Raw genomic sequence first — 14,504 nt, forward strand, 5'->3', positions numbered from 1 at the left:
TTGTTCCACAACAATATTTTAAGCCATGATGTTCCGCCTAGGATCTGTATGCATAATAGCTACCCAAACATGTATATACGTTAAGTAGGTATTCAGGCGTATTATGTTATCTAAATTGAGTAGCTATAAAATGAAGACTATATATAATTAGTTAGAGCCTTTCAAGTTCAACCAACAACTTACTTGGCTCATATTTAGGAACATGATAACAGATATTCCTTTTTTTCAGGTTATACATTTCTAATTTAAAGGGGCTGGGAGATTTCCGCTCAAAACCGGCTGCCCCTTCAAGCCTGCCTATATAGAGAAATCTGTGTTACGCCGTTAGTGTACTGCATGAATCCTTCGATATATTGATTAACGAATGAGCTGCACTGATGTCGCCGCCCCATGTTTCGAAATTGATATTACAAGGCGACATGCCTACGACCTGCTAGGACAACCTAACTATTGGGCCTGTTACCAACACAATGATAATCCAGGGGAATCTCTAGCTATGGACGTCGAGTCGATATTCACGAAACATTTTCAAAGAATACTCTGAAGTTCGAATTGATAGCTTTGTATTAAAACTGTAGTCAATGTCACGTGTTAATTGTATTTAAGATGAGGGCATATTGGAGATCCTGGGTTCGGCAATTGTGGGGGGCCGCGTTAACTCTACCAATGACGGCAGTTACTCCGGATTCTTGCGCTAGATATCTCTAAAACCAAATATTCTTATCGTCGAGGAAAGCCGTCTATATAAAGGCTCAAGAAATAATTGGTCGTATTGCATTATGGTTCGATTTTGGCCTGAGCAGCATCTACGGGTCCGATAATAATGCCGGTGCGGTAGGACGGCATTGGCCCCCATCACAATTGTCAAATAGGAGGAGTATGTCTTTGGTAGATATTAACTCTTAACTGCAAATAATTTAAATTCCGAAGTTCTTCCTTCACATGTCCAAATAAATGTATATAAAGAGTATATCGACCTACCGGTTAGATAATAGATATTGATTAAAATCAGCACGTGTTTGCAAACGTAAATTAAGTAGCACCAACAAATGTATTCGTCTGACCTTTTCGTCCAAACTTTTTCTTACTATTCAACTTTCACCATCGTATGTCTTGATTACACCATGTTTATATCCTCATCAAAAGTAAGCTAGATGTAAGCAACAAATTACAAGCAGAGTCGCGTGCCCGGCTCCACCCCGGCGTTAGCAGAATCGGTAGTCCTAGTTTACAAGACCGGCATTTCCGACTGATGTGGCATCGCATCGGTGCTGCGAACCCTGAGGACCGGGGAAGACAATGGTTTTCATTACGAGAAAACTCCCTAAGAACTTATAAGCACCTCTGCCATGCACGGTCTCCCACGCTGTCGCAATCCTCATGTGTCACGATGTCATCATGGGTAGACCGTAAGGTAACAGGCCTCACCTATTCGCGCCATTCTGTCGTGATGAACGTGATGCGTCTCTGCCGGGGGTCGCATTACGAAAGCGGAAGCTCTGAAGTTCAGACAAGCCTGGCCCGCGTTACATCGCTCCATTTATAAGAGGGTAGCATAGACCCCGTCCGCGCCCGCTCAGCCTTGGCGCTCTCAGATCACTCAGATATGTCTAACAGACCAAAATCTCCGATCGTACTATTCCTGCTATGCCTGCTATCCCTAGTATCCTAGCTCCAACTCCCGAGCTATCCTCGCCGTCCAAGCTGTTTGCCGGCACTACCCTAGTAGCTGCTTTTTACGAGCTTGGTCAGAGGTTGGTCTTCCTCCAAGATTATATTGCCAAGATTGAGTTGGCATCCCATCTCAGCCCCGCCCTGTCCTGATAAGACCTTGAGCGCGTGGTTCATAGCTGCTCATTGGATGAGCGTCTTACTTGACGGCTTGACTATACGTCGTTCGTAATATTGATTCTGGTCTCCTTATCTGATGCTACCCAAGGCCCAGGTCGCCCAGGCAGCTTTACAAACCTCCAAGAACCAAGGTTGAGAGACCCAATCCTTCAGAACTTAGGGGCTTGGTGCCGGTGCCGTGCTGAACTTCCAAATCGCAGAGCGCTCTATGTCATGCCTCGCGGTTAATTTCCGACCTGTAACAGCGCAGATCATTCTATATTCTACCGGCGTGAGCCTCAGCGAGATACTATTTCTAGGTGATCTTTACCTAACATAGCCGGTATAGGGCTAGCTTAAACAGAGCACCGGGGAAGCACGCAGGTCCCTGCCGATCCGGCACGGTTATGCGGCTGACGTCTTCTGGAGCGATGTAGCGATATTGCGGGAGGTCCATGTCTATCACACCATCGCATAACTTCAGAGCAACCGCACCTCGGTCTAACTATGAATGCCGCTGGCCTCGCTTGCATCTTGTCCCGCAATATTTCGCCTGCTGGTTTGCTTTCAGCTTCACCATTCGACATCGAAGTTACATTGCCAAGTGATTTCCTACCTGTTCGGCCTTCTCCTACATTCTATTATTGAGCGATGAGTCGAATCGTAACCGCGGAGTATAGCTTCTTAATAATCTCCAGCCACCACTTACATGTGCTTTATGACTTTGCCCGCATGCGTTTCCTATTCCTCCTTCCGTATTCTGAATCGCGTCGTGACTCTCATCCACGTCTCTTAAGCGCTCTAGTCTGGCTCCTAAGGTTGATCGGGAAGCTCGATGATAGTCTGCCTACCTCGAGAACCTCATCGGACCATCTCGTAATGAAGCATACAATATGTCACCATCGATGGCGGATTTGGGGGTTCGAAGAGGCTTCAGAAATGTCTATATAAGCCGCCCTGATCCCTCCCGTCCAGTAGATTTTAGAGAAGTTCAACAGCCCCGAGCCACAAGCAACAGTCTTCTCATCAACTACACAGATCGTCCATAATGTTTAACGTTCGCCGCCTCGCGCTCTTCCTCGGAGCTCTGCTCCCTGCGGCTGTTGCTGCTCCCACTCCTGCTACTCAGCAGAAGGGAGAAATCATCCCCAACAAGTACATCGTTACCCTCAAGGAGGGCGTTACCTCTGATGACTTCAAGTCTCACGTCAACTGGGCCCGCAGTGTCCATGCCCGCAGCTTGAACAAGCGCGACACCGTCGGTGTTGAGCGCGAGTACCAGATCGCCAAGTTCAACGCCTACGCCGGTGAATTCGACGCCGAGACCATCGAGCAGATCAAGAGCCACCCCGATGTAAGTTGAATAGCATTCTCTTCTACTCCGAATGCAGCAGCAGCAGGTCTAGAAAAATATCAGAAAAGGAGACAGTTGTGTCGTCCCTGGCATTCCACTTTAGCGCGCGCTTGGCGCCTCAGACCATATATCCGGTTGCAGATATGCTGACACTTATATCAGGTCGCCGAGATTGAGGAGGACCAGGTCTACTACCTCTTTGACGAATCCCCTGAGGCTTCCAAGCGAGCTCTCACTACCCAGACCGGCTCTACCTGGGGTCTTGGTACCGTCTCCCACCAAACCTCCGGCTCTACTTCGTACATCTACGACAGCAGCGCCGGCCAGGGCACCTTTGCCTACATTATCGACACTGGTATCCTCGCTACACACCAGCAATTCGGCGGCCGTGCTTCGCTCGCTTACAACGCCGTCGGTGGCAGCGATGCTGACGCTGTGGGCCACGGTACCCATGTAGCAGGTACAATTGGTGGATCGACTTATGGTGTTGCTAAACAAGCTACCATCTTCTCCGTCAAGGTCTTCCAGGGAACTAGCAGCTCCACTTCGATCATCTTAGACGGATACAGCTGGGCTGTCAACGACATCACCAGCAACGGTCGCGAGAGCAAGTCCGCTATCAGCCTGTCCCTAGGTGGTGGTTTCTCTTCCGCATTCAACAACGCTGTCAACTCTGCTTACAGCGCTGGTATCCTGTCTGTCGTCGCCGCCGGTAACAGCGCTACCGACGCTGGCAATACCTCGCCCGCTTCGGCTGCCAACGCCATCACTGTCGGTGCTATCGACTCTTCCTGGAGAATTGCTACCTACTCCAACTACGGATCTGTTGTCGATGTTTTCGCTCCTGGCACTGACGTTCTCTCCTCGTGGATCGGCGGAAACACTGCCACTAACACCATCTCTGGTACTTCGATGGCCACTCCCCACGTGACTGGTCTTTCTCTGTACCTGATTGCCCTTGAGGGTCTCACCACCCCCGCCGCCGTCACCAGCCGCATCAAGGCTCTCTACACCAGCGGCAAGCTGTCTGGTATCCCCAGCGGCACTGTCAACGCCGTCATCTACAACGGTAACGGCGCTTAAATTATCGATCCACCTAACATAATTGTGGGCAAGGACGACAAATAAGGGGGCTTAATCATCTCGCATTGATAGTTATGGCTTTGCTGAGTAGTTCTCAACGCTTTGGATATCGGGGTTAGTTCTAAAGCACTCATCATGTGTAAACATGCGGTTCCAGTAGTGGAGACCACTTTCGAATAGGTAGTAGTAATATAACTCTTGGCTTTTCGAAATAAAGATTACCGTCTCCTTTTGCCTGATAAGCTTAATTCAGCCCTAAATTTTGACTCGATTAGTATAATAACACTGAGCATTTCCTTATGAGGTTAGTGTAACTTGAATGTATGTATACCTACCTACTTGGGTATACCGTATAATTAAAACCTTACCGAACCCATAATCAGCCCACTATATCCGCGGCTATAACAGCTCTAGAATGGACACCATAAAAAAGGACTCATGGTTGAGTCGTAATAAAGTCGATTGAACTTAAGCCGTCTAAAGGTAGATTATCATTGCGTTAACAAAACACAGCATATTTAGCCTGATGGAAGCGTCGTGATTATGGCAATGTGCTGGTTATATATGTTTGGGCAGATTTCGAAAATTAGATGAAGATCAATTTCTCAAATGATATAGAGCCAAGAACGAGCCGACCACCACGAGATATGGGTTAGGTAGGTTTACAGGCAAATGATATATCCTAGAAAGTCGGCAGAGGACGCATAGATAAAACGTGACTCGATGCCGACACCCGTTCTCGCGAATGCGGCATTTGCCTCGTCCTACCCGCCATACCACGACCCCGGGATCCGTCCAATGGAAGACCGTCGTAATTCGCGGGCGAGCCAGGCATGTGAAGCTTAATATAATCCACGCGTGCCAATTGGCGGTCGAAGACGGGACTTGAAGCGAGGGCAATATCTGGGGTATACATAGACGAGTCCGGGGTGCAGATGGACCTATCAAGGGATTCACTTTTGAAATGCGGTAGATTTAGCCTCATTCAAAAAAAAAAAAAGTCTGGGAATTTTCGAGCTCAGCCTCTTCCCCCTGTCTGCCTAGAGTCGGTTCGGCAGGAGATCGTCGCCCAATTACCTATTTCATCTGACAGAGCACACGGCGTCCAAGACCGGATAAAGAGGGCCAACATTAAAAAAAATAAATACTGGATGGCGCAAAACCGCTTTTTGCTTCTTCAAGACCCAGGGAGAACTAGAGCCGTCGACGAGGCTTTTTTTTTTTTTTTGCGGGGTCTTATAGCTCGATTCATATTCCCCCCTTACTAGATTGGACCCTTCTTTTGACGTCCTACTGCCGGCGTCGCTGCCTTGGTTGACTATGTCTGCCGTGATGGCGATTCTTGGCGGTCTTAATGGAGAAATACCAAATAACGCTGGCAAACTCAGCATGTCCCGTTGAAGAGCTTCGTGCTTTAGGGGTTGCTGGCTAAAAAGGGGGGATCGGCCCCTTTATTCTGCTTGTAGGGAGCCCTGGGTTTCTTCTCCGTACTCCGATTCTGTCAAGCTCACCTCGAAGAAAATCAGGTTCACAATGGTGTTCGTACCCTCGATCGCGGCTACTCTGGCCGTGGCCTTGTCGTTGACCCCTATGGCGGTCTTCGGACACCCGGGAGAGAAGTACGGAAAGCGAGAGGCCCTGGAGGAGATGGGTAATGCTCACGTCGTCAACAAGATGAACACGAGGGCTCTTGAGGCGTGTCAGAACTCGCCTGCGGTGAAAGCTCGCAAGGAGCGTGCCAGTATGTATCCTCTGGAAACCCTATTCGACATTTTATACTGTCGTGTATATGTAACCCCTTTATCTTTTCGAAACCGTAGTTCAGAGAACAGAATTCATCTACCCCTTCCCTAAAGAGGCAACACATGCTGACTCGAATTACCCCAGTCGCTCGACGAGCAGAGAAATTCGCACAGCTTCGTCGTGATAAGGGTATTGAAAAGGGTAAGAACACTTCCCGCAGCATTCCCCCCCTCCCCCCTCCCCCCTATACCCGACTCACTCACCCCAACTAACCCCTTAACCACAGCACCATGGCTCCACCGCCGAGACGCCGCGGCATTTGAGAAATGGGCCGCTCTATCGCACAACAAGACCGGAACACTAGACTTCACCAAGGAGACCCCCAGCAAAGACATCTTCGGCGCCAACACCAGCTGCGTGCTGACCCCGGACAACGCCAACGGGCCGTACTTCGTGTACCAGGAGCACATCCGCACCGACGTAGTAGAAGACACGGTGGGCGTGCCCATGCACCTGGAGCTGCAATTCATCGACGTGCAGACCTGCGAGCCGGTCGTCGGCGTGCTGATCGACACGTGGTCGTGCAACGCGACGGGCGCGTACAGCGGCGTCAGCGCGAAAGGCGAGGGCGGGCTCGGGACCACGTACCTGCGCGGCGTGCAGCCGGTCGACGGCGACGGCGTCGTCAACTTCGACACCATATTCCCGGGCCACTACCAAGGACGCGCCACGCACCAGCACCTAATCGCGCACGTCGGTTCCGAGGTCCTGCCCAACGGGACGTACACGGGGGGCCGCGTAGCGCACCTGTCGCAGCTGTTCTTCGACCAGACGCTGCGCGACACCATCGAGGCCACCGCGCCGTACAACACCAACCCCATCCCGCACACGAGCAACCTCGAGGACTGGTTTACCGGGTACGCCGCCACGTCCGAGTACGACCCGTTCCCGAACTACATCTCGCTGAGCAACAAGCTGGAAGACGGGCTGTTCGTCTGGGCCGAGCTCGGGCTGAACACGTCGTCGAACTGGGATCATTATGCGCCGTACGCGTCGACCTGGAAGGAGGGCGGCGGGTATGATAACCCGGACTTTGACTTTTGGGCTGTGGCTAGCCCGCCGCCGACGCATGGTTAAATGGCTGGGTGGGTGGGTGGATATCTCTGGGTTGGGGGTTTGTCTACCGTATAATACCAGTAGCATACAGGAGGTATTGTAGAGGCTAGGGAAGGTGAAAACTCGAAGATTCCTTATAATAAAGATCTTTAGAATTCATAAGTCGAGCATAGCTCCTGTTATTGACTCTAAGTAAGACTTATCACTCCATTAAATCCTCGAGAAACATTACTCCCTTTAGTACAGCAAGTAAGATAGTACTACGATTAATATTCTACAAGCCTTCATCGGAGCCCAGCTTTATAAAAGCATATTGAAATCATTGTACCAAAACACCACGCTTCTCCCAATACATAAACAACCTAAACCACACCACACCATCGCACATCCAACCCATCCCCTCACAAATACACCAAATCCCACTCCCCCGTTTCCCCCCCTTTCAACCTCTCCACCGGCAAAAACTCATCCCTCCCCCCCGTCCAAAACCGACAATTATCCCTCTGCAGCCGCCAACTCCACGCCGCGCCCAAGCACTCGGCGACGCGCCCGTCCCGCGCGGCCCCGATAGCGTTTCTCTCGCACTCCTGCACGCACTGCGTCTGCGAGCCCATGGACCGTATGAATTCCATGTGTCCCTCACCACCACTACTACTGCTCCAACTACTACTGCTACTACTGCTGCTACTCCACAGCTCCTGCACCGAAACCCCACACTCCACACGATACGACCGCTCCAACTCCCTCCAAACGCCGCGCGTCGCGTCGTCGTCGACGGCGGCGCCGAGAAGCGACGACACCAGCCCCGCGATCCCGTGCTCGAGGTCCAGGTCTGGGCCGAGGTCGTCGTCGTTGAGGCCCAGGAGGTTGAGGTACGCGTCGAGGTCGTGCGGGTCGAGGGTATCGATGTGCGTGATGTCCATCTTGTAGTACGTGTCGCTGCAGTAGTCGGGGATATTGTTGTTGTTGAGTTCCGGATCCGGGATCGGGATTGGGGTTGGGTCCGGGCCTGCTTCCGGAATGGGTTCGGGTTCCGGAAGGGGGAATGGTGGGGGTATGACGGCGGGGCGGACTGGTTGGGAGGTGGTGGCGGGGGGATCTTGGGATGATGATGGTGGTGGTGATGGGAGTAGGGTCCGTGTGGTTAGTGTCGATGGCGTGGGGGCGTGGACTACGGGCGTTGTTGTTGAAGGCCCGGGGGTGTGGAGGTGGGTAGTGCAGGAAGTAGTTGTTATAATTGGTGATTGTAAAATATGCGTAACCTGAGAAGATGGCGAAGCGGTATTTGTAGTAGTTAAAGTAGACCAAGGTGTCGTCTTTACAGACGTCCGTAAACTCGGCGCCGAGTCCTTGTATGAATTATTCGGCGTATTAGCGCTCGCGGGTTTATTGTTATCCGGCTCTGGTACGGGGCGATGTATGGGGGTTTCTGGGGCGTTGGATGAAGGCGACTGTTGCTTGTGGTTCTTCGGGGATGCGTGAGGAAGATCTGTTGGTACCACCACGTTCGGATACATGTACTGTTCACGATAGATAGCAGCACCCAAGCCCGGAGCCGGCTGGCTGGGCTTAATGCAGATCATGTTCGAGTTAACCTCGACGTGGTGTTGAGCTTCCGGGATGCGGATGTGAACAGCGCTGCAAGAGTTGAATAGGTGGGAGGGTATGGCCGCCAAGTCCAGCATACAGCCTCCAGTTGACGGCATGTACTGGACCCCTAATTGCGCCAGGGAGCTCGCCATAGTGTCGTTTTGTTGATTATATTTATAGATTAATGTTGTCGGATAGGTTAAATAGTTTAATAGAGGTCTCGTAGCTTTGTAAGTACACTGGGGATATGTAGGTGTGTGTATAGAAAACTAAGAGGAGATTTAGAGAAGATAGTAGAGAGTGAGTAAACAGGATTAGATATTATATGATAATGTAGAATATAATCGCCCATACGATCGTGTATTACTTATTAAATGCCCTGTCGCAGAAGAACGCATGAGCTAAAGCGGATGGGCATGTAATCCTATAGACTGAGAACTGAAAATAACGGATGATCGACAGCTTCTTATATAGTTCACATTAGACTATAGAATTCCCATAAGTTACTCAATTAGTAAAAATGATTCCAGTTCCTGGTGATCCCTAGCGAGGGCAGACCGAGCAATTCAGGGACTAAATACCGAATTTGGTTGCAGTCGACACTCACTACAGGGCCGCAGTGTCTCAAATTTAATCAAGAAGGGCTGGGGACGGCGATACGCCGCCAATATACTACCAAGGGAGACAGCTACAGCAAGATGTAAGATTGGAAAACCAATACCGAAAACAGCCAGGCCAAATTCATCATCACGAAGAATGTAGGGACAACTTAATTTAATTCACTTCAAAACACCATCAATTGAAAAGGGCGAAATATGTATCTCGATTCCGGGAACGCCTAGTCCTATGTGTGAAGCGCTTCGGATCAATGTTGCAAAAAGACAAAAAGCCACAAGAACTCCCCGTATTGTTCATTCAAACCAATATCACATGCCTCGATGCCTCCGAAATCCGTTCTCCACGCTTGTCTCAGAAACTCGGCCCAGATGATCGTAGAATCAATAAGTCAATGCCAACAACTGTCGTGATCATGTCTCTCCCCAGTATCAACTTCCTGCTTGTCAGCTGTCTTGTCCTATAAGCCGCCAACGCTAGCGGTTGCAGGTTTTCCGGCTCGTCTACCAAGTAACGTCGCCCCATCCAGATTGAGTTCGAAAGCTCCTCGCTGCTTATTTCGATCACGAACCTGCTGCCGAGCGGCTTGCGCGACAGCAGCGCTGTGTTGACCATATCCTTTTTGTTCTCTATCGGATTGTCGTTCCTGCTGTCGGCCACGCTCTTGCTCCTTGCCAATATGCGTCTTACGCATGCTTTGCTCAAGTGATTGTGACTCGGCCTTATGCACATATTCTGGGTCTGATTTCTCCTCCTCCGAATCTTCGTTAAGACCAGCCAATCGCGACGGCGGTGCAGCACCCTTGGCGCCGATCTGCTTCCTCCGCTTGGCCTCCTCTTCTTGCCGATGTACTGAGTATCCGACATCGAAAATCTCTCGGAGGTTTACTGCACCTGGAGACCTGAAGTCCATGCGGCGCTCGCCATCGATGAGTCTTCCGGCATCGAATGCGCGTAAGACTTCTGGGGTCGCCTTCTTTTCTTCGCGAGGCGTAGGTCCGGATCCCTGTATCCACGGATGGCTCAAAAATTCTCTGATCGTATACCGCTCGTCAGGGTCAACGCAAAGAAGATGCGTGATTAAATCTTGGGCAGATTTAGAGATTTCGTCCCACCACGGTGATAGGAAAGTATATTGCCCCTTAGCAACCTTTTCCGTAAGAACCTCGATGCTTTCGTCGTAGAATGGTGGAAAGCCGCATAATAATGTATATAATACGCAGCCGAGGGCCCACATATCCACCGACTTGGAGTAACGCTCATCCTTAACTATCTCAGGGGCTGTATAACCAACAGTGCCACATGGCGTCATGGTTTGGTCATCCCATACAATCTTCGATAGACCGAAATCAGCGATCTTGATTTGGCCGATTCCTCCTGCTCCGACTCCCTTGACGAATTCGCCTTCATCCACTTTATCTTCATCGCCAGGTTGTTTTGGCGTGGGTTTTTTCGATGGGACAACAGGTATCGGACTGAATAAGATGTTTTCAGGTTTGATGTCACTATTATCTCACATGTCAGCTGGTTGATGCAGGGGCCAAAGATTAAGATGCCTAGTGACGTCACCGCCACCTGATTTAGCCGCCTCAATGCACCCTTAGACGGAGTAACTGAGTCGTGCTATCACGAAGTGGGTTTGAGGCTCATGGTCGATCGACTCCATGTTGTTTACTTACCGATGTACAACACCCTTCTCCTCGTGAAGGTATTCGAGGGCTTTTGCGACTTGCACGATAACGTGTCTTGAGAGATCTTCACTGAAATAGGTGAGTCGCACAATCTGGTGGAATAACTCCCCACCAGGTGCCAGCTCCAAGATTATATAATAATATTGCTTCGACTCTGAAAAGTCGACGAGTTTGATGATATTAGGGTGGTCCAACTGGCGCATGATTTGAACTTCCTTTAATATATTTGCTCGCTGTGGTAGATCATTAGCTTTACCGGTTCCTAATTTAGATTTTGTAGAATATGATACGATAGACGAGAGATAGATGGAAGAGAGATAATCAAAACGTATAGAAACGCCATGAATGTAAGAAGACGGATTAGAGGTAGCCAGAGGGCATATCTGTTAAGTTGGACAAAAGAAAAAGAATATCTCCGCACCTCTGCTGCCTTCGGAACCTTCTTGAAATCCGGATGTAAATGCTTTTGGCCCTATAATTCGACCCCCAATAGTTGGTACATGAAACATTCAAATTTGCGGGAAATGGAAACGCAAGTTGCAACCTGAAAGAGGAAACGACTAGGTTGACGACGCAAACTCAACCGCCAGAGAAACTCACCTGCATGTTGTTCATTTCATATTTTCGGACTACCTTGATGGCAACCTCACCAGCATTTTCCTTGAGGTCTTTTGCTCGGTAGACATTGCTGAACGCCCCGTCTCCCATCTTCTCAAGCAGCTCCCACCTCTCCAGGCCGGGATACCTGGGAAACTTATTCCTATTCTCGTTTTCCTCTTGTACGATCTTAGCGGCGTGGGTATCATCTACTCTGCTTTTGCTCTTATTCGAATGCGTGCGGGAGACGTTCTGGTTGGCCTCGGCATGGTGGGCAGCTACGGCCTCGGCTTGTGCGACACGGTTTGGGTTCTGTATATCACCGGGCTGAGCGGAGTACGCTTCAGGGACGTTGTTCCGATGGCCGTTGCCGGCCGTGTGTCCGGGCTCGCTTACGTGCCCCATGGCTTTTTGTTGCGCAGGTTGCGGGGGAGAATATTCATGTTTCCGCGAGGGTTCTTCGTAGTTGGTTACCCTAGCCTGTTTGCCTGTTCGAGAAATATGATATCAGCGAGACATGTACTATAAAATGCGGTTGTTGTAAATCGCCGTAAAGTCGACCAAGATATAAGGAAGTGTGGACCAAATAAGGAATTTTAAAAAAGATGGTCACGAAATAAACAAAAATGAATGAGTTGCAAGTCGAAAAAACGAATGGGATAATTATTCGTTTGTGTGAGAGAGAATAAACAAAACACACCGAAGGAAATGTGTGGTAGACAAGATAGGCAGAGCAAGGAACGATAGAGGGGTGGACAACGGAGGGGCGTACCATGGCGGATGAAATTCTTAAGCTGCTGGATAGTAGACATTTTTTGGTTACTGGATGTCACACCCAATATGCAACTTAGGCTTTTTTTTTTCCACTTTCCACTTTCCACACTTCCACTCTCCGTGTCTCGTGTCTTTGTCTTTCCTATGCGAGACAAAAATAAAAACTCTCGGAAGCGCCACTGGTTCCAAGCCCACGGGTTGTTTCAATTTCGAACCAAACGAACTTAAATGCAGAAGCTGCAGAAGCTGCAGAAACAGGTGCCGTCCGGGAATTGGTCAGATCCGCTCTTTTTTTAAAAGGTCAGAATATAACCAGTGCAGGCAGGGCAAGCAATAGGATGGCGAATAGCGGGAAGCTGCCGAAATGGCGATGTTTTAGTTGGCGATTCTTTGCTTTCGGTAATGTACCTAACCTACGCCTATGTGCGATCCTTAAAATTCAAAATGAGGACGGACTCGGGTTTGGGTCGGAAAACCAGGTATTTGAATTGTAGTTGGATTGTTCTTGATTTGTAACAAAAATATGTAAAGTTAGGTTCGGCGGGGAGTACGATGCAAGACGTAGAATTTGCTATCTTCTCTTTCGCTGTAATGCAAGTCACAAGATTTCTATCGTGCGGATATGATTCCTCCAATGTTTGCAATGTCTGCAATGTCTTTCTCAATGCTAGGTAGACAGGATAGAAATAGAGTCGTTCTCTTTCTTAGGGATTTGTCTAAAAGTAAAGGTTATAGTATAGGTATAATCAGGTTAAAAACACAAGATCTAAAAATTCCCCGTGTAAGAATAGAAAAAAAACTAAAGATATGTGACCTAAAAAGTGGTGGTGCAGAGGTAGAGTTGACCCGGCGTTGTGCTTCTGGGGTGGGAGAGAATTATCAAAGAAAGAAGGAAAAAAGGTGGGAGAAATGACGACTGACGACTTTCGCGAATGGTTAGGTAAACGGTGACATCGAGACACTACGTACACTTACATGGTTATGGGCCTTGTTTAGTGCTAGGTAGTGCTACAAGCAGTGCTTGTATCCGAGATCGATGTCGCCTGATGATGTAGTGGGCTAGTGGTGCCGTAGCGTACCTAAACGTACCTAACTTTTTTTTTTGAATTGCTTTCCAATCTTACTAGGGGGGGCCCGTTATGAGGGGGGGCAAGGGTGATATGGACTTGACCCTTAGTACCTAAGATACCTATTGTTGGTACCTAAAGTACCTATAATGTACATAAAATATGTATATAAGCTACCTATATGTATGTACTATCTATATTTGTACTAAATGAGATCAAACATGCCATATGCGCTGTATTATGCTAAGTTGGCAATGAATGCCCTGTTTTTGCCACGGGAGGGCTTTTTAACAAATACGGTGCCGACAATCTGGAATTTGGTAAAAAAAAAAAAATCCAGGTTGTAAGTCGGGCAATTTACTTCAGGTGCTGACAAAACCTGTTCGAGACCCAGCTACGAAAGACAAAGGATGCATGTACCATGTTATGTTAAAAAAGAGAGCGGGCGAGCTAACTGTCCAACATTTCTTAATCTGGCACGAGGTAGGACAAAGCAACGAATCAGGTTAAATCAGCTATGCGGGGACCATGTACATGTATGTACTTATATTACTTATATGTACCTAATCATTTGTACACTACCTCACTGCATGCGCCTACATCCAATCCAATACATTCAAGACATCAGACATAAATATCCCAAGAATTTTATCTCCCAATCTACTAGAAACGACAATTCGATGCGCTAGATATCTACATCATACATGCAAGCACCTACAATTATATCCAGTCGAATTCCGGAAGGTCTCACGGCATATCCATCTTCAGATAGCTAAATAGAGATAGGCGCAGTACCAGTGCATAACACTTTTCATCACTATTTCAGTCAGAATCGGAGATTGAGTATGGTATCACTAGGAATCAAACTTGCAATTCTCAGCCAAGACGGCGCCGGCAACTTAAGATGGGCAATTAACGACCGATACCGTAACATTTATCTGCCCATAATAGCATATTCCCACACTACGTGGTATCCTGGTTGATAACTTTCCTACAGATGTGGGGAGGAGTTCCTGTGCCTTATTTTTGTTGAAGGCGTGTACT

General features: G+C 48.8%; 4 protein-coding genes across 5 annotated transcripts; 2 read left to right on the forward strand and 2 right to left on the reverse strand.

Moving 5' to 3' along the window:
- Positions 1–2,878: 2,878 nt before the first annotated feature.
- GL218_07911 (Alkaline proteinase) lies at positions 2,879–4,267 on the forward strand (the record flags this gene model as incomplete). The annotated part of the gene is made up of 2 exons (XM_033584690.1): positions 2,879–3,184; positions 3,347–4,267. 2 exons carry the CDS (start codon positions 2,879–2,881, stop codon positions 4,265–4,267), a joined length of 1,227 nt encoding a protein of 408 aa, XP_033441255.1.
- A 1,533-nt stretch (positions 4,268–5,800) lies between these two features.
- GL218_07912 (uncharacterized protein) lies at positions 5,801–7,147 on the forward strand (the record flags this gene model as incomplete). The annotated part of the gene is made up of 3 exons (XM_033584691.1): positions 5,801–6,008; positions 6,155–6,211; positions 6,297–7,147. The coding sequence occupies 3 exons, from the start codon at positions 5,801–5,803 to the stop codon at positions 7,145–7,147; spliced, it is 1,116 nt and encodes a 371-aa protein (XP_033441254.1).
- A 474-nt stretch (positions 7,148–7,621) lies between these two features.
- On the reverse strand, positions 7,622–8,049 carry GL218_07914 (uncharacterized protein; the record flags this gene model as incomplete). Its single annotated transcript, XM_033584692.1, has 2 exons — positions 7,622–7,728; positions 7,806–8,049. The coding sequence occupies 2 exons, from the start codon at positions 8,047–8,049 to the stop codon at positions 7,622–7,624; spliced, it is 351 nt and encodes a 116-aa protein (XP_033441253.1).
- Positions 8,050–9,791: 1,742 nt separating this feature from the next.
- GL218_07915 (Serine/threonine-protein kinase srk1) lies at positions 9,792–12,431 on the reverse strand (the record flags this gene model as incomplete). 2 transcript variants are annotated; one of them, XM_033584694.1, is made up of 5 exons in its annotated part: positions 9,792–10,836; positions 11,011–11,255; positions 11,444–11,494; positions 11,623–12,107; positions 12,392–12,431. In XM_033584694.1, 5 exons carry the CDS (start codon positions 12,429–12,431, stop codon positions 9,792–9,794), a joined length of 1,866 nt encoding a protein of 621 aa, XP_033441251.1. The 2 variants fall into 2 exon arrangements, with proteins under 2 accessions (XP_033441251.1, XP_033441252.1); XM_033584693.1 differs by lacking the exon at positions 11,444–11,494.
- Positions 12,432–14,504: the final 2,073 nt, after the last annotated feature.

This window comes from Daldinia childiae, assembly GCF_008694065.1.
Source record: "Daldinia childiae strain JS-1345 chromosome Unknown Scaffold10, whole genome shotgun sequence".
Lineage (NCBI taxonomy): Eukaryota > Fungi > Ascomycota > Sordariomycetes > Xylariales > Hypoxylaceae > Daldinia > Daldinia childiae.